Source organism: Dendrobates tinctorius, unplaced genomic scaffold, assembly GCF_039654945.1.
Source record: "Dendrobates tinctorius isolate UK_male_01 unplaced genomic scaffold, ASM3965494v1 ptg000440l, whole genome shotgun sequence".
NCBI lineage: Eukaryota > Metazoa > Chordata > Amphibia > Anura > Dendrobatidae > Dendrobates > Dendrobates tinctorius.
This window is the reverse complement of record NW_027362103.1, coordinates 675,620-697,137: the sequence shown is the minus strand read 5'-3', so window position 1 is coordinate 697,137 and position 21,518 is coordinate 675,620. Positions and strand designations below refer to the sequence as shown.

The 21,518-nt window shown below is 62.0% G+C and overlaps 1 protein-coding gene across 1 annotated transcript; it reads left to right on the top strand.

Annotated features, from left to right (window-relative positions):
* Positions 1-1,261: 1,261 nt before the first annotated feature.
* E2F4 (E2F transcription factor 4) lies at positions 1,262-19,616 on the top strand. The gene is made up of 10 exons (XM_073564261.1): positions 1,262-1,489; positions 12,354-12,463; positions 15,326-15,487; positions 16,757-16,800; positions 17,172-17,233; positions 17,339-17,573; positions 17,800-17,946; positions 18,947-18,994; positions 19,069-19,113; positions 19,190-19,616. Exons 1-10 carry the CDS (start codon positions 1,367-1,369, stop codon positions 19,300-19,302), a joined length of 1,089 nt encoding a protein of 362 aa, XP_073420362.1. The 5' UTR covers positions 1,262-1,366; the 3' UTR covers positions 19,303-19,616.
* The last annotated feature ends 1,902 nt before the right edge of the window (positions 19,617-21,518 follow it).

Here is a 21,518-nt window from a genome sequence, read left to right as displayed (position 1 = left end):
AGCCGTGTCCAGCTCCGGGGACAGTGATGGGAGCCGTGCTCAGCTCCGGGGACAGTGATGGGAGCCGTGTCCAGCTCCGGGGACAGTGATGAGAGCCGTGTCCAGGTCCGGGGACAGTGATGGGAGCCGTGTCCAGCCCCGGGGACAATGATGGGAGCCGTGTCCAGCTCCGGGGACAGTGATGGGAGCAGTGCTCAGCTCCGGGGACAGTGATGGGAGCCGTGTCCAGCTCCGGGGACAATGATGGGAGCCGTGTCCAGCTCCGGGGACAGTGATGGGAGCCGTGTCCAGCTCCGGGGACAATGATGGGAGCCGTGTCCAGCTCCGGGGACAGTGATGGGAGCCGTGTCCAGCTCCGGGGACAGTGATGGGAGCCGTGTCCAGCTCCGGGGACAATGATGGGAGCCGTGTCCAGCTCCGGGGACAGTGATGGGAGCCGTGTCCAGCTCCGGGGACAGTGATGGGAGCCGTGTCCAGCTCCGGGGACAGTGATGGGAGCCGTGTCCAGCTCCGGGGACAGTGATGGGAGCCGTGTCCAGCTCCGGGGACAATGATGGGAGCCGTGTCCAGCTCCGGGGACAGTGATGGGAGCCGTGTCCAGCTCCGGGGACAGTGATGGGAGCCGTGTCCAGCTCCGGGGACAGTGATGGGAGCCGTGTCCAGCTCCGGGGACAGTGATGGGAGCCGTGTCCAGCCCCGGGGACAGTGATGGGAGTCGGGGACAGTGATGGGAGCCGTGTCCAGCTCCGGGGACAGTGATGGGAGCCGTGTCCAGCTCCGGGGACAGTGATGGGAGCCGTGTCCAGCCCCGGGGACAGTGATGGGAGTCGGGGACAGTGATGGGAGCCGTGTCCAGCTCCGGGGACAGTGATGGGAGCCGTGTCCAGCCCCGGGGACAGTGATGGGAGCCGTGCTCAGCTCTTGCTGTAACGCTTCTTCCCCGGCGTCGATGCTTGTCACACCGATGACACGTGTCATATGGCTGCCCGTGTGCGGGATGTTTTGCCGTCAGCGTGTTTTTTTTTCCACACACGATTCGTGGAGACACACTGACACGTGCACAGACCGCTCCAAGAGAACGTGTCTCCGGTACATGTGAAAACTGTCAGCGCACGGATCAGTGAGCAGTGATCACTGTTTAGAGATGGCAGCAGAGTCAGCACACCAGTGTCACCCGCCGGCCTCCGCTCCCCGCAGCGCCGACACTTCGCCCTCACTCCCTCAGGCCGCGCGCTGCAAATCTGCAGTTTGAAGTCGGTCCCTGAATAACGGCCACGCCCACTCGTTCCCGACGTGCTTTGCGGAAGTAACGACTGCGTCTCGTGGTTGGAGCAGGTGACCGGAGGCCCCGCCTCTCGGTGTAGCGATGGCGGATCCCGCTCAGCTGCCGGTAACGCCGAGCCGCCACGAGAAGAGTCTGGGGCTGCTCACCAGCAAGTTCGTGTCCCTGCTGCAGGAGGCGGAGGACGGCGTGCTGGACCTGAAAGCGGTAACGACCGGAAGCGGCCCGGTCCGTCACCCGAGCTGCCCCCGGAACCGGCCAGAGAGAGTGCCCCCCCCCCTCCCGGAACCGGCCAGAGAGTGCCCCCCCCCGGAACCGGCCAGAGAGTGCCCCCCCCCCCGGAACCGGCCAGAGAGAGTGCCCCCCCCCTCCCGGAACCGGCCAGAGAGAGTGCCCCCCCCCCCTCCCGGAACCGGCCAGAGAGAGTGCCCCCCCCCCCTCCCGGAACCGGCCAGAGAGTGCCCCCCCCCCTCCCGGAACCGGCCAGAGAGAGTGCCCCCCCCCCCCCCCCGGAACCGGCCAGAGAGAGTGCCCCCCCCCCCCCCCCCCGGAACCGGCCAGAGAGAGTGCCCCCCCCCGGAACCGGCCAGAGAGAGTGCCCCCCCCCCGGAACCGGCCAGAGAGAGTGCCCCCCCCCCCCCCCCGGAACCGGCCAGAGAGTGTGCCCCCCCCCCCCGGAACCGGCCAGAGAGAGTGCCCCCCCCCCGGAACCGGCCAGAGAGAGTGCCCTCCCCCCCCCCGGAACCGGCCAGAGAGAGTGTCCCCCCCCCCCCGGAACCGGCCAGAGAGTGTCCCCCCCCCCCCCCCCCGGAACCGGCCAGAGAGTGTCCCCCCCCCCCCCCCCGGAACCGGCCAGAGAGAGTGTCCCCCCCCCCGGAACCGGCCAGAGAGAGTGTCCCCCCCCCCCCCCGGAACCGGCCAGAGAGAGTGCCCCCCCCCCCGGAACCGGTCAGAGAGAGTGCCCCCCCCGCGGAACCGGCCAGAGAGAGTGCCTCCCCCCGGAACCGGCCAGAGAGAGTGCCCCCCCCCCCCCGGAACCGGCCAGAGAGAGTGCCCCCCCCCCCGGAACCGGCCAGAGAGAGTGCCCCCCCCCCCGGAACCGGCCAGAGAGAGTGCCCATCCCCCCCCCCCCCCCCGGAACCGGCCAGAGAGAGTGCCCCCCCCCCCCCCGGAACCGGCCAGAGAGAGTGCCCCCCCCCCGGAACCGGCCAGAGAGAGTGCCCCCCCCCCCCGGAACCGGCCAGAGAGAGTGCCCCCCCCCCCCGGAATCGGCCAGAGAGAGTGCCCCCCCCCCGGAACCGGCCAGAGAGAGTGCCCCCCCCCCCCCCCGGAACCAGCCAGAGAGAGTGCCCCCCCCCCGCCCCCCCCGGAACCGGCCAGAGAGAGTGCCCCACCCCCCCACCCCCCGGAACCGGCCAGAGAGAGTGTCCCCCCCCCCATACCCCACTGCCCCCCCCCCCACCGGAACCGGCCAGAGAGTGCCCCCTATACCCCACTGCCACCGGATCCAGCCAGAGAGAGTGCCCCCCCATTCCCGCTGCCCCCCACCACCGGAACGGGCCAGAGAGAGTGCCCCCTATACCCCACTGCCACCGGATCCAGCCAGAGAGAATGCCCCCTATACCCCACTGCCACCGGAACCAGCCCGGGAGAGTGCTCCCCGCCACCGGAAGCGGCCAGAGAGAGTGCCCCCCCCGAACCGGCCAGAGAGAGTGCCCCCCCCGAACCGGCCAGAGAGAGTGCCCCCCCCCCCCCCCGGAACCGGCCAGAGAGAGTGCCCCCCCCCCGGAACCGGCCAGAGAGTGTGCCCCCCCCCCCGGAACCGGCCAGAGAGAGTGCCCCCCCCCCCCGGAACCGGCCAGAGAGAGTGTCCCCCCCCCCGGAACCGGCCAGAGAGAGTGTCCCCCCCCCCCCCCCCGGAACCGGCCAGAGAGAGTGTCCCCCCCCCCGGAACCGGCCAGAGAGAGTGTCCCCCCCCCCCCCGGAACCGGCCAGAGAGAGTGTCCCCCCCCCCCCCGGAACCGGCCAGAGAGAGTGTCCCCCCCCCCGGAACCGGCCAGAGAGAGTGCCCCCCCCCCGGAACCGGTCAGAGAGAGTGCCCCCCCCGCGGAACCGGCCAGAGAGAGTGCCCCCCCCCCCGGAACCGGCCAGAGAGAGTGCCCCCCCCCCGGAACCGGCCAGAGAGAGTGCCCCCCCCCCGGAACCGGCCAGAGAGAGTGCCCCCCCCCGGAACCGGCCAGAGAGAGTGCCCCCCCCCCCCCCCCCGGAACCGGCCAGAGAGAGTGCCCCCCCCCCCCCGGAACCGGCCAGAGAGAGTGCCCCCCCCCCCCCCCCGGAACCGGCCAGAGAGAGTGCCCCCCCCCCCCCGGAACCGGCCAGAGAGAGTGCCCCCCCCCCCCGGAACCGGCCAGAGAGAGTGCCCCCCCCCCCCCCGGAACCGGCCAGAGAGAGTGCCCCCCCCCCCCCCCGGAACCGGCCAGAGAGAGTGCCCCCCCCCCCCCCCCCGGAACCAGCCAGAGAGAGTGCCCCCCCCCCCGCCCCCCCCGGAACCGGCCAGAGAGAGTGCCCCACCCCCCCACCCCCCGGAACCGGCCAGAGAGAGTGTCCCCCCCCCCATACCCCACTGCCCCCCCCCCCACCGGAACCGGCCAGAGAGTGCCCCCTATACCCCACTGCCACCGGATCCAGCCAGAGAGAGTGCCCCCCCATTCCCGCTGCCCCCCACCACCGGAACGGGCCAGAGAGAGTGCCCCCTATACCCCACTGCCACCGGATCCAGCCAGAGAGAATGCCCCCTATACCCCACTGCCACCGGAACCAGCCCGGGAGAGTGCTCCCCGCCACCGGAAGCGGCCAGAGAGAGTGCCCCCCCCGAACCGGCCAGAGAGAGTGCCCCCCCGGAACCGGCCAGAGAGAGTGCCCCCCCCCCCCCCCCGGAACCGGCCAGAGAGAGTGCCCCCCCCCCGAACCGGCCAGAGAGAGTGCCCCACCCCACCCCCCCGGAACCGGCCAGAGAGAGTGTCCCCCCCCCCATACCCCACTGCCCCCCCCCACCGGAACCGGCCAGAGAGTGCCCCCTATACCCCACTGCCACCGGATCCAGCCAGAGAGAGTGCCCCCCCATTCCCGCTGCCCCCCACCACCGGAACGGGCCAGAGAGAGTGCCCCCTATACCCCACTGCCACCGGATCCAGCCAGAGAGAATGCCCCCTATACCCCACTGCCACCGGAACCAGCCCGGGAGAGTGCTCCCCGCCACCGGAAGCGGCCAGAGAGAGTGCCCCCTATACCCCACTGCCCCCCACCACCGCAACCAGCCAGAGAGCGTGCCCCCCCTATACCCCACTGCCCCCCAGTACCGGAACCAGCCCGGGAGAGTGCCCCCCAGTACCGGAACCAGCCCGGGAGAGTGCCCCCTATACCCCACTGCCCCCCACCACCAGAACCAGCCAGAGAGAGTGCCCTCTATACCCCACTGCCCCCCGCCACCGGAACCAGCCCGGGAGAGTGCTCCCCGCCACCGGAAGCGGCCAGAGAGAGTGCCCCCTATACCCCACTGCCCCCCACCACCGCAACCAGCCAGAGAGCGTGCCCCCCCTATACCCCACTGCCCCCCAGTACCGGAACCAGCCCGGGAGAGTGCCCCCCAGTACCGGAACCAGCCCGGGAGAGTGCCCCCTATACCCCACTGCCCCCCACCACCGGAACCAGCCAGAGAGAGTGCCCCCTATACCCCACTGCCCCCCCGCCACCGGAACCAGCCCAGGAGAGTGCCCCCCGCCACCGGAATCGGCCAGAGAGAGTGCCCCCCCCTATACGCCACTGCCCCCCACCAGCGGAACCAGCCAGAGAGAGTGCACCCCAGTACCGGAACCAGCCCGAGACACTGCCTCTTATACCCCACTGCCACCGGAACCGGCCAGAGAGAGTGCCCCCATACACCACTGCCTTACACCGGACCAAGCCAGAGAGAGTGCCCCCCAGTACCGGAACCAGCCCGGGAGAGTGTTCCCCGCCACCGGAACCAGCCAGAGAGAGTGCCCCCTATACCCCACTGCCACCGGAACCAGCCCGAGACACTGCCCCCTATATCCCACTGCCACCGGAACCAGCCAGAGTGTCCCCTATACCCCACTGCCACCGGAACCAGCCAGAGTGACCCCTATACCCCACTTCCCCCCACCACCGGAACCAGCCAGAGAGAGTGCCCCCCAGTACCGGAACCAGCCTGAGACACTGCCCCCTATACCCCACTGCCACCGGAACCAGCCAGAGAGAGTGCCCCCTATACCCCACTGCCACCGGAACTGGCCAGAGAGTGTCCCCCATGCCTCCCACACCGTAACCAGCCAGAGTGCCCCCACTGCCCCCCAGTACCGGAACCAGCCCGAGACACTGCCCCCTATACCCCACTGCCACCTGAATCGGCCTGAGTGCTCCCTATACTGGGCTGCCCCCCATCACCACAACCAGCCCGAGACAGTGCCCCCCCCCGCCACGGAATCAGCCAGAGAGAGTGCACCCCATACCCCACTGCCACCGGAACCAGCCAGAGAGAGTGCCCCCCCACCACCGGGACAGTGCCCCCCATACCCCACTGCCACCGGAATCAGCCTGAGACAGTGCTCCCTGTACCGGGCTGCCCCCACCACCAGAACTAGTCAGAGTGCCCCCACTACCGGAACCAGCCCGACAGTGCCCCCCATACCCCACTACTGGAACCAGCCAGAGAGAGTGCCCCCCCATACCCCCACTGCCACCGGAACCAGCGCGATACAGTGCCCGCTATACCCCACTGCCCCCCACCACCGCAACCAGCCAGAGAGCGTGCCCCCCCTATACCCCACTGCCCCCCAGTACCGGAACCAGCCCGGGAGAGTGCCCCCCAGTACCGGAACCAGCCCGGGAGAGTGCCCCCTATACCCCACTGCCCCCCACCACCGGAACCAGCCAGAGAGAGTGCCCCCTATACCCCACTGCCCCCCCCGCCACCGGAACCAGCCCGGGAGAGTGCCCCCCGCCACCGGAATCGGCCAGAGAGAGTGCCCCCCCTATACGCCACTGCCCCCCACCAGCGGAACCAGACAGAGAGAGTGCACCCCAGTACCGGAACCAGCCCGAGACACTGCCTCTTATACCCCACTGCCACCGGAACCGGCCAGAGAGAGTGCCCCCATACACCACTGCCTTACACCGGACCAAGCCAGAGAGAGTGCCCCCCAGTACCGGAACCAGCCCGGGAGAGTGTTCCCCGCCACCGGAACCAGCCAGAGAGAGTGCCCCCTATACCCCACTGCCACCGGAACCAGCCCGAGACACTGCCCCCTATATCCCACTGCCACCGGAACCAGCCAGAGTGTCCCCTATACCCCACTGCCACCGGAACCAGCCAGAGTGACCCCTATACCCCACTTCCCCCCACCACCGGAACCAGCCAGAGAGAGTGCCCCCCAGTACCGGAACCAGCCTGAGACACTGCCCCCTATACCCCACTGCCACCGGAACCAGCCAGAGAGAGTGCCCCCTATACCCCACTGCCACCGGAACTGGCCAGAGAGTGTCCCCCATGCCTCCCACACCGTAACCAGCCAGAGTGCCCCCCAGTACCGGAACCAGCCCGAGACACTGCCCCCTATACCCCACTGCCACCTGAATCGGCCTGAGTGCTCCCTATACTGGGCTGCCCCCCATCACCACAACCAGCCCGAGACAGTGCCCCCCCCCCGCCACGGAATCAGCCAGAGAGAGTGCACCCCATACCCCACTGCCACCGGAACCAGCCAGAGAGAGTGCCCCCCCACCACCGGGACAGTGCCCCCCATACCCCACTGCCACCGGAATCAGCCTGAGACAGTGCTCCCTGTACCGGGCTGCCCCCACCACCAGAACTAGTCAGAGTGCCCCCACTACCGGAACCAGCCCGACAGTGCCCCCCATACCCCACTACTGGAACCAGCCAGAGAGAGTGCCCCCCCATACCCCCACTGCCACCGGAACCAGCGCGATACAGTGCCCGCTATACCCCACTGCCCCCCACCACCGGAAACAGCCAGAGACACTGCCCCCCATACTCCACTGCCACCGGAACCAGCCCGAGACAGTGCCCCCTATACCTCACTACCAGGACAGTGCCCCCCCCCCCCATACCCCACTGCCACTGGAATCGGCCTGAGACAGTGCACCCTATACCGGGCAGCCCCCCCACCACCAGATCCAGCCCGAGACAGTGCCCCCTGTACCCCACTGCCCCCACCACCGGAACCAGCCAGAGGCACTGCCCCCCATACCCCACTGCCACTGGAACCAGCCCAAGACAGTGCACCCTACTACCGGAACCAGCCAGCCAGAGTGCACCCTACTACCGAAACCAGCCAGCCAGAGTGCCCCCCCATACCCCACTGCCACCGGAACCAGCCAGAGTGCCCCCCCATACCCCACTGCCACCGGAACCAGCCAGAGTGCCCCCCCATACCCCACTGCCACCGGAACCAGCCAGAGTGCCCCCCCCATACCCCACTGCCATCAGAACCAGCCAGAGTGCCCCCCCCATACCCCACTGCCATCGGAACCAGCCAGAGTGCCCCCCCCATACCCCACTGCCATCGGAACCAGCCAGAGTGCCCCCCCCATACCCCACTGCCATCGGAACCAGCCAGAGTGCCCCCCCATACCCCACTGCCATCGGAACCAGCCAGAGTGCCCCCCCCATACCCCACTGCCATCGGAACCAGCCAGAGTGCCCCCCCCATACCCCACTGCCATCGGAACCAGCCAGAGTGCCCCCCCCATACCCCACTGCCATCGGAACCAGCCAGAGTGCCCCCCCCATACCCCACTGCCACCGGAACCAGCCAGAGTGCCCCCCCCATACCCCACTGCCACCGGAACCAGCCAGAGTGCCCCCCCCATACCCCACTGCCACCGGAACCAGCCAGAGTGCCCCCCCCATACCCCACTGCCACCGGAACCAGCCAGAGTGCCCCCCCCATACCCCACTGCCACCGGAACCAGCCAGAGTGCCCCCCCCCCATACCCCACTGCCACCGGAACCAGCCAGAGTGCCCCCCCCATACCCCACTGCCACCGGAACCAGCCAGAGTGCCCCCCCCCCATACCCCACTGCCACCGGAACCAGCCAGTGTGCCCCCCCCCCCATACCCCACTGCCACCGGAACCAGCCAGAGTGCCCCCCCCATACCCCACTGCCACCGGAACCAGCCAGAGTGCCCCCCCCATACCCCACTGCCACCGGAACCAGCCAGAGTGCCCCCCCCATACCCCACTGCCACCGGAACCAGCCAGAGTGCCCCCCCCATACCCCACTGCCACCGGAACCAGCCAGAGTGCCCCCCCCCATACCCCACTGCCACCGGAACCAGCCAGAGTGCCCCCCCATACCCCACTGCCACCGGAACCAGCCAGAGTGCCCCCCCCATACCCCACTGCCACCGGAACCAGCCAGAGTGCCCCCCCCCATACCCCACTGCCACCGGAACCAGCCAGAGTGCCCCCCCCCCCATACCCCACTGCCACCGGAACCAGCCAGAGTGCCCCCCCCCATACCCCACTGCCACCGGAACCAGCCAGAGTGCCCCCCCCATACCCCACTGCCACCGGAACCAGCCAGAGTGCCCCCCCCCATACCCCACTGCCACCGGAACCAGCCAGAGTGCCCCCCCCATACCCCACTGCCACCGGAACCAGCCAGAGTGCCCCCCCCATACCCCACTGCCACCGGAACCAGCCAGAGTGCCCCCCCATACCCCACTGCCACCGGAACCAGCCAGAGTGCCCCCCATACCCCTCTGCCACCGGAACCAGCCTGAGACACTGCCCCCTATACCCCACTGCCCCTCACTACTGGGACAGTGCCCTCCATACCCCACTGCCACCGGAATCGGCCTGAGACAGTGCTCCCTATACCGGACTGCCCCCCACCACCAGAACCAGCCCGAGTCAGTGCACCCTATACTCCACTGTCCCCACACCACCGGAAACAGCCAGAGACACTGCCCCCCATACCCCACTGCCACCGGAACCAGCCTGAGACACTGCCCCCTATACCCCACTGCCCCTCACTACTGGGACAGTGCCCTCCATACCCCACTGCCACCGGAATCAGCCTGAGACAGTGCTCCCTATACCGGACTGCCCCCCACCACCGGAACCTGCCTGAGACAGTGCCCCCAGCTGCCACAGCCAGAACTTGCCCCCCCATACCCCACCGCCCATAACCTGTGGCCGCTCACCGCCAGAACCTGACCCCCCCATACCCCAGCGTCACTGACTTGCTCCCTACCTTTGGGCGACTCGCATCCGGAAACTGCTTCCCATGCCTCACCACCCTTGTCCCCACCCTGTGGCTGCTCACATCTGGAACCTGCCCCAACACTACCCTAACCTGTGACCAGCTGCCCTCCTACTTGCCCTAACCCTTACCATGCCTTTCAAGATGCCCCATACTCCGCTCTGTCCCGCACCCCGCGGCTGCTCACAACTGGAACCTGCCCTTCAACCTGGCCCTGAGATGCCCCACCCTGCCCAACTTACCACACCGCTCCTAACCTGAATTGGAATCTGCGGCATCCCTGCCCTAACTCGCACCCTGCCCTCCAACTTGTGGCTGCGTACAACCGCATTCATCCCGCTGCCCCATTGCCTAAGCAATGCTACTTCTAAACTTCCCCAAATGTGCCACAAGAATCTGACCTTTTCTCACCAGTTGACTCAAAATATAATCATCTTCTGCTCCATCCTACCCTGGACTCCTGCAGCTTCCACTGATTGGTCTCCCGCTTACTAACTCTCCCCTCTCCAATGTATACTGAATGCAGCAGCCAGAATCATATTTCTGTCCCAACCACTACACTGATGCCTCCACCCTGTGCCAGTCATTGCACTGGTTACCCATCCGGGACAGAGTCCATTATAAACTGCTCACTCACCCATGTAGGCCTGTAGGGGCTCTGGACAGGAGACAGGAGCCCCCCTGCCGGTATCGCTGATCGCTCTTGGAAAGCCCTGGGCATTTCTTTGATCGCTGGTCTCCCGCTGGCCATCACGCATCGCTGGGTGTGACAGGCGGGAGACCAGCGATCAGCTGGTAACTAAGGTACACATCGGGTATCTAAGGGACGTGCGTCCCTTAGATACCCGATGTGTACCTTAGTTACCAGCTCCCTGCATCAGCACGCTGGTAAGCGACGCCGCGCGCTCGGTGTTGCTGTGCTGATCGCTGGTGAAGCTGTAGCGACTCACCAGCGATCCTGGCACGTTGATATCGTTGTCAGGATCACTGGTGAGTCGCTTTGTGTGACTGGGCCTCAAGGTCTTGTCCTGCTTGTTGATGTTCTATAGAAATAATACTGAATGCCCTGCCCCATAACTAGTCAGTCCCGCCTTCCTGTTTGTCATTTTGTCATTGACCCCTCTCTATACCCTGGCCTCCTTTTTAGTGTGAGATCCACCTCCCCTTGACTTTTCATTCCATCTAGGAGTGAATTATCCACTTCCTGTAACTGGTGTTCCCCTTCATCCAGATTACCCCTATCTGTATTCCTCTCCCCCAGTGATCTCTGCACCATTGTCCTATCATGTGTTCTTCCTACTGCCAGAACTAATTGTGGAAATGTAGGGGCTCTGGACAGGAGAGGTAGGTAGAGGGCCTGTAGGGGCTCTGGACTGGAGAGATAGGTAGAGGGCCTGTAGGGGCTCTGGACTGGAGAGATAGGTAGAGGGCCTGTAGGGGCTCTGGACTGGAGAGATAGGTAGAGGGCCTGTAGGGGCTCTGGACTGGAGAGATAGGTAGAGGGCCTGTAGGGGCTCTGGACTGGAGAGATAGGTAGAGGGCCTGTAGGGGCTCTGGACTGGAGAGATAGGTAGAGGGCCTGTAGGGGCTCTGGACTGGAGAGATAGGTAGAGGGCCTGTAGGGGCTCTGGACTGGAGAGATAGGTAGAGGGCCTGTAGGGGCTCTGGACTGGAGAGATAGGTAGAGGGCCTGTAGGGGCTCTGGACTGGAGAGATAGGTAGAGGGCCTGTAGGGGCTCTGGACTGGAGAGATAGGTAGAGGGCCTGTAGGGGCTCTGGACTGGAGAGATAGGTAGAGGGCCTGTAGGGGCTCTGGACTGGAGAGATAGGTAGAGGGCCTGTAGGGGCTCTGGACTGGAGAGGTAGGTAGAGGGCCTGTAGGGGCTCTGGACTGGAGAGGTAGGTAGAGGGCCTGTAGGGGCTCTGGACTGGAGAGGTAGGTAGAGGGCCTGTAGGGGCTCTGGACTGGAGAGGTAGGTAGAGGGCCTGTAGGGGCTCTGGACTGGAGAGGTAGGTAGAGGGCCTGTAGGGGCTCTTGACTGGAGAGGTGGGTAGAGGGCCTGTAGGGGCTCTGGACTGGAGAGATGGGTAGAGGGCCTGTAGGGGCTCTGGACTGGAGAGATGGGTAGAGGGCCTGTAGGGGCTCTGGACTGGAGAGATAGGTAGAGGGCCTGTAGGGGCTCTGGACTGGAGAGATAGGTAGAGGGCCTGTAGGGGCTCTGGACAGGAGAGGTAGGGGCCCCTGTAGGGACACTGGACAGGAGAGTTAGGATAGGGGCTTCAGATGGTAGGTAGGTAGGGGGCCCTGTCGGGGTGTCGGATAGTAGAGATGGGTGGCTCCGGTCAGATAATGTTGGTAGGAGGGCTGTTAGGGGCTCCGGGCAGTAGAGGTAGGTAGGGGCCACTGTAGGAGTGCTGGACAGGAGAGGTAGTAAGGCTGTTAGGGGCTTCGGACAGGAGAGATAGGAAGGGCGACTTGTAGTGGCACCGGACAAGACAAGTAGTTAGGAGAGGTATGTAGGGGTGCTGGACAGGAGAGGTAGGCATGATGTAGAAATCTGTTACCATTTGCAATCAGCCTCCCTGTTCCCTGGCGTTGATGCATCTCTCCCCGGTGGGCTGTGTGCGCAGGCCTCGTGGTCTCGCCATGGTCAGGCAGCGGCTCTTCTGACTCTTTGCTACTTGCGGTGAGCACAATGTGTGCTGCTCTGTCTAATGAAGGGCCGCAGTTTTATGATGGTCCTTTCCTGTGTTTTTCACCAGGCTGCAGATACGCTCGCTGTCAGACAGAAACGCCGAATTTATGACATCACCAATGTTCTGGAAGGAATCGGGCTGATCGAGAAGAAGTCTAAGAACAGCATTCAGTGGAAGTAAGCAGCACTGCGCGTGTATAGCCAGGTCACTTCTGTCACAGAGGATCATATCCACTAGTCATATCTAGAGCTGCAGTCACATTCTGCTTCCCCTTGTCGTGATTCTTGGTGATAAATCAGAATTGTAGGACATTTGTGGATTTCTTTTTTTTTTTTTTTCCTTTTTTTTTATAAATTGTCTCTAGTGGAGCATTAATTGAAAACTGAGTGAGAATGCTTTATCGTGTGACTGGTCTAGGAAGGTTGTTGCCTTGGACTGTGATGTAGGGGCGTGGGCCGGCTGCCTGCCTTGGGCTGTGATGTAGGGGTGTGGGCCGGCTGCCTGCCTTGGGCTGTGATATAGGGGTGTGGGCCGGCTGACTGCCTTGGGCTGTGATGTAGGGGCGTTGGCCGGCTGCCTGCCTTGGGCTGTGATGTAGGGGCGTTGGCCGGCTGCCTGCCTTGGGCTGTGATGTAGGGGCGTTGGCCGGCTGCCTGCCTTGGGCTGTGATGTAGGGGAGTGGGCCGGCTGCCTGCCTTGGGCTGTGATGTAGGGGCGTGGGCCAGCTGCCTGCCTTGGGCTGTGATGTAGGGGCGTGGGCCGGCTGCCTGCCTTGGGCTGTGATGTAGGGGCGTGGGCCGGCTGCCTGCCTTGGGCTGTGATGTAGGGGCGTGGGCCGGCTGCCTGCCTTGGGCTGTGATGTAGGGGCGTGGGCCGGCTGCCTGCCTTGGGCTGTGATGTAGGGGCGTGGGCCGGCTGCCTGCCTTGGGCTGTGATGTAGGGGCGTGGGCCGGCTGCCTGCCTTGGGCTGTGATGTAGGGGCGTGGGCCGGCTGCCTGCCTTGGGCTGTGATGTAGGGGCGTGGGCCGGCTGCCTGCCTTGGGCTGTGATGTAGGGGCGTGGGCCGGTTGCCTGCCTTGGGCTGTGATGTAGGGGCGTGGGCCGGCTGCCTGCCTTGGGCTGTGATGTAGGGGCGTGAGCCGGCTGCCTGCCTTGGGCTGTGATGTAGGGGCGTGGGCCGGCTGCCTGCCTTGGGCTGTGATGTAGGGGCGTGGGCCGGCAGCCTGACTGGGGCTGTGATGTAGGGGCGTGGGCCGGCTACCTGACTGGGGCTGTGATGTAGGGCCGTGGGCCGGCTACCTGCCTCGGGCTGTGATGTAGGGCCGTGGGCCGGCTGCCTGCCTTTGGCTGCGATGTAGGGGCGTGGGCCGGCTGCCTGCCTTTGGCTGCGATGTAGGGGCGTGGGCCGGCTGCCTGCCTTTGGCTGCGATGTAGGGGCGTTGGCCGGCTGCCTGCCTCGAGCTGTGATGTAGGGGCGTGGGCCGGCTGCCTGCCTCGAGCTGTGATGTAGGGGCGTGGGCCTGCCTCGAGCTGTGATGTAGGGGCGTGGGCCTGCCTCGGGCTGTGATGTAGGGGCGTGGGCCGGCTGCCTGCCTCGAGCTGTGATGTAGGGGCGTGGGCCGGCTGCCTGCCTCGAGCTGTGATGTAGGGGCGTGGGCCGGCTGCCTGCCTCGGGCTGTGATGTAGGGGCGTGGGCCGGCTGCCTGCCTCGGGCTGTGATGTAGGGGCGTGGGTCGGCTGCCTGCCTCGGGCTGTGATGTAGGGGCGTGTGCCGGCTGCCTGCCTTTGGCTGCGATGTAGGGGCGTGGGCCGGCTGCCTGCCTTGGTCTGTGATGTAGGGGTGTGGGCCGGCTGCCTGCCTTGGGCTGTGATGTAGGGGCGTTGGCCGGCTGCCTGCCTTGGGCTGTGATGTAGGGGCGTGTGCCGGCTGCCTGCCTCGGGCTGTGATGTAGGGGCGTGGGCCGGCTGCCTGCCTCGGGCTGTGATGTAGGGGCGTGTGCCGGCTGCCTGCCTCGGGCTGTGATGTAGGGGCGTGGGTCGGCTGCCTGCCTCGAGTTGTGATGTAGGGGCGTGGGCCGGCTGCCTGCCTCGAGCTGTGATGTAGGGGCGTGGGCCTGCCTCGAGCTGTGATGTAGGGGCGTGGGCCTGCCTCGGGCTGTGATGTAGGGGCGTGGGCCGGCTGCCTGCCTCGAGCTGTGATGTAGGGGCGTGGGCCGGCTGCCTGCCTCGAGCTGTGATGTAGGGGCGTGGGCCGGCTGCCTGCCTCGGGCTGTGATGTAGGGGCGTGTGCCGGCTGCCTGCCTCGGGCTGTGATGTAGGGGCGTGGGTCGGCTGCCTGCCTCGGGCTGTGATGTAGGGGCGTGTGCCGGCTGCCTGCCTTTGGCTGCGATGTAGGGGCGTGGGCCGGCTGCCTGCCTTGGTCTGTGATGTAGGGGTGTGGGCCGGCTGCCTGCCTTGGGCTGTGATGTAGGGGCGTTGGCCGGCTGCCTACCTTGGGCTGTGATGTAGGGGCGTGTGCCGGCTGCCTGCCTCGGGCTGTGATGTAGGGGCGTGGGCCGGCTGCCTGCCTCGGGCTGTGATGTAGGGGCGTGTGCCGGCTGCCTGCCTCGGGCTGTGATGTAGGGGCGTGGGTCGGCTGCCTGCCTCGGGCTGTGATGTAGGGGCGTGGGCCGGCTGCCTGCCTCGGGCTGTGATGTAGGGGCGTGGGTCGGCTGCCTGCCTCGGGCTGTGATGTAGGGGCGTGGGCCGGCTGCCTGCCTCGAGCTGTGATGTAGGGGCGTGGGCCGGCTGCCTGCCTCGATCTGTGATGTAGGGGCGTGGGCCGGCTGCCTGCCTCGAGCTGTGATGTGGGGGCGTGGGCCTGCCTCGGGCTGTGATGTAGGGGCGTGGGCCGGCTGCCTGCCTCGAGCTGTGATGTAGGGGCGTGGGCCGGCTGCCTGCCTCGAGCTGTGATGTAGGGGCGTGGGCCGGCTGCCTGCCTCGAGCTGTGATGTAGGGGTAGAGTGTGAACATGTCTAACTCTGGGCTGATTCTTGCAGAGGGGTGGGTCCTGGATGTAACACTCGGGAGATCGCCGATAAGCTGATTGACCTGAAAGCGGAGCTGGCAGACCTGGAGCAGCGGGAGCAGGAACTCGATCAGCAGCGCATTTGGGTGCAGCAGAGCATTAAGAATGTGACGGACGATGTGCAGAACACTGGATATCCTTTTTTGCATGGTCCATGAAGAACCTAAAAGAATTGTCCACATCTTTGCCTAGCTTGCCCATCCTGTTACATCAGGAAATGAACAGGAGTCTTTAGGAGCCGTGGGGGTAACACTGGCCCTTGAGGGGTTTGTGTGAGCTAGGCTGGGGTCATGAGGTTTAAAGTGCCCTGTCAGCAGGATTGTGCTCCGTAACTACACTGTCAGGTTGACGCTGTTAAACTGATTACAGTGATACCTGGTGATGAAATCCGTCTTGTGGTTCTTATGTAATCAGTGTTAGAAGGTTTCAATTAATGATATGCTTGTTCTTCGGGACGGCCTGTGGGCAAAGTCTTATCTTCCTGCTCCAAGCCAGAGAAACCAAGGTAAGGCATGACCACAGGCTGCCCCAGAGCACAGTCTGTCTCTATGATGAGGAACATGTTTGTACTTTTTGATGGCCTGTGGGTGGGGCTGTGCGCAGGTCTGTAGACAGGGTGGTCTGTAGTTGGGTCTGTGGGCGGCTTGTGGGTGGGGCTGGTTTGTGGGTGTGCCTGGTTTGTGGCTGGGACTGTAGGCTGGGCTGCGGGAGTCCTGTAGGTGGGGCTGGTTTGTGGCCGGCACTGTAGGCAGGGCTGTGGGTGGGTCTGTAGGCAGGGCTGCAGGAGTTTGGGCTGGTTTGTGGCCGGGGCTGTGGGCAGCCTGTGGGTGGGGCTGGTTTGTGGGTGGGGCTGGTTTGTGGCTGGATCTGTGGGCAGCTTGTGGGTGGGGCCTGGTTTGTGGCTGGGTCTGTAGGCAGGGCTGCAAGTGGCATATGGGTGGGCCTGGTTTGTGGTCGGGTCTGTAGGCAGGGCTACGGGTGGCCTGTGGGTAGGCCTGGTTTGTGGCTGGGTCTGTAGGCAGGGCTGCGGGCGGCCTGTAGGAGGGGCTGTGGGTGGGTCTGTAGGCAGTGCTTGAGGCTGCCTGCGGGTGGGGCTGGTTTGTGGCCTGTTCTGTGGGCAGGTTTCTCTGGCTTAAATCAGGAAGATGAGATTCCGCCCACAGGTCACCCCGGAGCGCAGGCATAACATTAACTGAAAACTTGTAACGCTGATTACACGAGAACCACAAGACTTGTATCATCATCAGGTATCATGTATGTCGTGACGTATTTCATCTTAAGGTTAATCAGTATAACAGCACCAACTGGACAGTGCCTGTAGGTAAGGAGCACAATCCTGATGACAGGTCACTTAAATGAAAGTGGGACACAGCAGTTTCTAATCCTTCCTTAATATGAACACGCTGGCATATCTGACCCATGATGACATCTGCCGCTGCTTCCGAGGTTAGTCGTGACTGCTGCGCCGCTGTATCAGGAGCTGGACTTCCTACTGCAGGGTACATATGTGTGCAGGGGGTTGTGCCACTGTTTGGATACAAACTAATGTGCGTGTCATTTTGGTACAAAATGGGGACGTGACATTGATATTAGACGTGTATGAATCATGTGCCGTGACTGGCGCAGAACTGCCATCTCCTGTGCTGGGCCCACCAGATTTATGTGCGTATGTTCCTTCCAGACTCCCTGTTCTCGGTCACGTCGCCTGCTGCCTTGTTGTCCCTGTTATTGCACCACCTCACTTCCTCGCCACCACATGTGGTTGAGTCCTTCTCGCACATTTGGCCACAGCACACATGTACGGCTTTATTTTTCAGGAGATACTTTGCTGGCTATCAAGGCTCCATCAGGCACATGCCTGGAAGTCCCAGTCCCCGAGGTAAGCGTCTGTCTCTCTATGGTCTACCAGTTGCCTGTCTGATTTGTCAGAACTGATTATTACCCCATTCCACGTAATGTTCTGATTATCGGCTTATTCTGTTAGGGGGTGAATGGACAGAAGAAGTTTCAGATTCATTTGAGGAGTTCCAGTGGGCCTATTGAGGTTCTTCTAGTTAATAAAGACTCTTCCAGCTCCCCACCAGTTGTCGTTCCTGTACCTCCACCAGAAGATCTTGTCCCATCGCCTCCAGCCGTGACTGCCACTCCCGAGCCTTTACCATCCACTCCACAGAAAGAGACAGAAAGCAGAACCCAGGCGGCAGCTGAGCCTTCTGCACGTGAGTGCCATGTCCTCTACTACTGGACGGGTAATGAGCACACGGTCCCTGGTGTCTCACCCTGCCATTATTGTAGTGCAGGCGATGCTGTAGATCTGTCCTTGCTGTGAGGGCCACCTTTTGCACAATGGAGTGTGATTAGGATGGACACAGGCCCTGGTTCCTCTACCCTGTCCCTAGACCATGCATTGATGGAGCTCTCTGTGTTTTGGCTTCTTCTCCACAGTGTCTCCAGTACTCGATTCAGAAGATAAAGGACGGAGTCGTCTTGTGGACTCTGGCTTGCTCCAGTCTTCAGCTTCTTTAGACAATAGTCCTGAATTGCCAAACGCTTCTACCTCATTCCAGCCAATCAAATCTGAACAACCAAATGGTAAGTGATGGAGAGACACTATTGCTGTCCCTGTTGTACGGGTGCTTACTGACGTCCTCCAGGACCAGTCTGTGGCCAACACTGCCTCCATCATTAGTGTATTGAACGTTACCGCAGTGGTAGATCGCCAGGAGCTGGCGGACGTATTCGGAACTTGTGTATGGCAGGTTCTGAAGACATGCCGTTGTAAAGCCCATGGCCTGGCTCCTCCGTGCTTCCTTCAGGGGTTGGTGTCTGCATCTGAAGTCACATTCAGTGCCTGGTCGGCAAAGCAGAGTGTTAGGCCTGTTTCACACTTCCGTTTTTGACCATCAGTCAAAATCCGCCGTTTTTGCAAAAAAAAAAAAAACGGATCCGCCATTTTTTTTGGCGGATCCATTTTTTTCCCCATTGATTTGCATTACCGGTGGATCTTGACGGATGGCCATCCGTTGGATCCGTTTTTTTTGCGTCCGCTGACATGCCTGGACGGACCATGTAACGTTTTTTGTGCTGACTGATCCACATTTTTATAGTGCGCGTGCCCGGAGGAATGAAGTCAGGCGGAAATTTAACCGTCAAATCATTTCTGGCGGACAGAAAAAATTCTCTCTCTCTCCACAAAAAAACTGATGTGTGAAACAGGCCTTACCAGTACTGATTCAAAATGTTTTGCCATGGACCATGGCTACCCTCTGCAGGGTTCTGGCCTCACTTAATGCTGATGCGCTGCGCATGGTACTAATGCTGCCAGTGTGAACTATATGATTAGTTTGAACCTCTGATGCCGTACCATGGGCATGTAGGCATGGCAGGCCTGTGAGAGCCTTTGTTAGTTTCCATGGCTGGCAGGGGTCTGTCGCCCCAATGACAGTGGCATCTCAGAGGATTATGATGTAGTACCGGCTACCAATGTAATTCCTGCCATACCACTGTCCAGTCTGTGTTCAGCCATTGTTCTGTGTGACACTGGCCGCTCTGATGGTGCAGGAGATGATGGAGTCTTGTTCTTTGTTTTCAGTGCTGGACTTGCCCACCGATATCTCCGAGTTATTTGATCCCACAAGAGGTAAGTAATTACCTGGATAGCTCCTAGTAATGTGACCCAGAAGGCCAATCTAGTGACTGTCTCTTGTGTTCCAGAATGCATCACATCGGACCTTCTAGAAGAGCTGATGTCGTCAGAAGGTAAGCGTCGTGTGCCGGCTGATGAAGGTGGTCACCTCCCCATGCGTGGTCTCACAAAGGCTCGTCTCTTTTCCAGTGTTTGCCCCTCTGCTCAGGCTGTCGCCTCCACCTGGTGACCATGACTATATCTACAATTTGGATGAAAGCGAAGGAGTCTGTGATCTGTTTGATGTTCCCATCAATCTTTGATCTCTGAACTCGGCCTTGTGCCCCATTGTGAATATGCATACAGATTTCTCTATTTTTGGATTTGCATGGATGAAGAAAAAAGTGAGACAGCAAAGTGCCACAAAGTGTGGGCAAGGAGCTGCCTGCCTGCTTCACAAATGGTCAGATTCTGCACCGTGATGGCCAACACTGCACACTTTCTTATAGAATTGGCTGTCTTGGATGAGTACGTGGATAAAAGTTATTTTTTCTATAGTTCTGTTCATGCTTGTGTTCTGTTCTCCTTTTGTGGGGTTTTTATATAAATATAATTTTGGCCAGTAGCGCACTGTGAATGTAAATGCTGCTCCGGCGGCTTTGTCCGTGTGTTTCTGTAGTTGATGGTTGTGTATGATACCGGCCACTCGTCTGGCGTTGCCCGCTTTTGTCTATACTTAATGTGTGATGGTGTGTGCTGGAGCCATGGGGGCTAATGGGGCACCCGGGTCGTGAGTCCCCCTGCTGCAGTATCTCCCACATCTGTAAGGTCAGGGACCAACTAAAAGGTTCACTGTGACGGGGCAGTGGCTTGATGCAATCTGACCTCCTCCTGGTGCCTGTCCAATAACAGCCAAAACAATGCACCACAAGGCACACAGTGGAGTTGGATATGAGCCCTGACAGCGCTTACCCCTACGTTCAGTGATGCCATGTGAACATGGCACGTGGGGAAAGAACAGGAGATGAGGACAGAGCTGTACGGAGGGGACCGGACATGAACCTTTTATAGAGGGAACCTGTCACCAAGAGAATACCGACCGGTGACTGACAGCGAACTCTGGATTCACAGTTAAGGTACTGTCACACTAAGCGATATCGCTGTGTCTGATACTTACCTACGACCCGCTCCCCGCTGGTTATCTCTGATCGCGCGAGAACGTTCAGGACCGCTTCTCGTCGTCCGCTTCCTGCGGCGCTTCCTGTGGAGAGACGAGCGTGGAGCCGGGCGGGAGGACGCAGGATCGCCCTAGTGTGACAGGTAAGTAGCGACCCCCATCCCCAGCGATGTTGCTGGTGAGATCTGCCTGTGTGGCAGCTCACTAGCGACCACTTAGCGATGCACCAGCGATCCTGACCGCGTCATATTGCTGGTCGGGATCGCTGGTACATCGCTAAGTGTGACAGTACCTTTACACAAAGGGAGCTGTCAATCACTGATGGGACCGCCTGCTGGACTGAAGATCCCAGATGAAATAATTAAAGCACAGGTTGCTCTGAATCTTTTGATGACGCCATTCTCCGAGCTACAGGTTCCTTTTAACGCCTTCGCGACGCAGCCACTTTTCCTTTTTGTGTTGGTCTCCACGTCTTTTTCCCCATACCTTGTGGTGTCCACGCAGTGTTATGAGCTTGTTTTTTTGTCCTTTTGAATTGCACCATTCACTTAACCACATAATGTACTAGAAAACAGGGAAAACCATTCCAGGTTTAAAGATCTTGTTAAAAAATGGTTTTTACACTGTACATAAAAGAGCTCACAATGACTCCACCTGTATGATTTCAGCAATGCCAAACGTCCGGGGTTTTATTTTACAGATTTTTTTTTTTTTTTGTTGTCCCCATATTCCTAGACCTGTAACCATTTCATTTTTCTGTCTATGGCGCTGTGTGACGTCTTATTTTTTGCAGTGGTGAGACAATATTTTTATTACTACCGTTTTGGGGGGGGTATGAAGTTTTGATCACTTGTTAAAGCATTTTTGTGCTATTGCAGTAACCGTAAAAACCTAATTTTGGCCTTCAGATTTTTCCATTTTACAGGTTTACTGATCGGTTAATCACTTTGATCAATCGGACTCTTCTGAGCGCGACAATGCCACGTTTGTTTTTAACATAGGCTAGTTTCACACTAGTGTTTTTGAGCGCAGCGACGGCCTGCGCACGGCCGCAGCTAAGCCCCGCCTCCGCCGGTAGCTCCGCCTACCGGCGCATGACGCTGCATGCGCCCTGCGTCCCCTATCTTTATCACTGGGGGCGCAGGCTGTGCGCAGTATGCGTTTGGCGGCGCATTTGCCTTTTTGACGGTGCGCCGGCGCAACCAAACTGCAGCAGGTTGCGTTTGGCGCTGGTCGGCGCACCGTCAAAAAGGCGCATGCGCCGCCAAACACATACTGCGCACGGCCTGCGCCCCCAGTGATAAAGATAGGGGACGCAGGGCGCATGCAGTGTCATGCGCCGGTAGGCGGAGCTACCGGCGG

Coding starts and splice junctions, on each gene's coding strand:
- E2F4 (XM_073564261.1), top strand. CDS start 1,367: ATGGCGGATCCCGCTCAGCTGCCGGTAACGCCGAGCCGCCACGAGAAG. Junction 1,490..12,353: donor GCGTGCTGGACCTGAAAGCG/GTAACGACCGGA, acceptor GTTTTTCACCAG/GCTGCAGATACGCTCGCTGT. Junction 12,464..15,325: donor AAGAACAGCATTCAGTGGAA/GTAAGCAGCACT, acceptor TGATTCTTGCAG/AGGGGTGGGTCCTGGATGTA.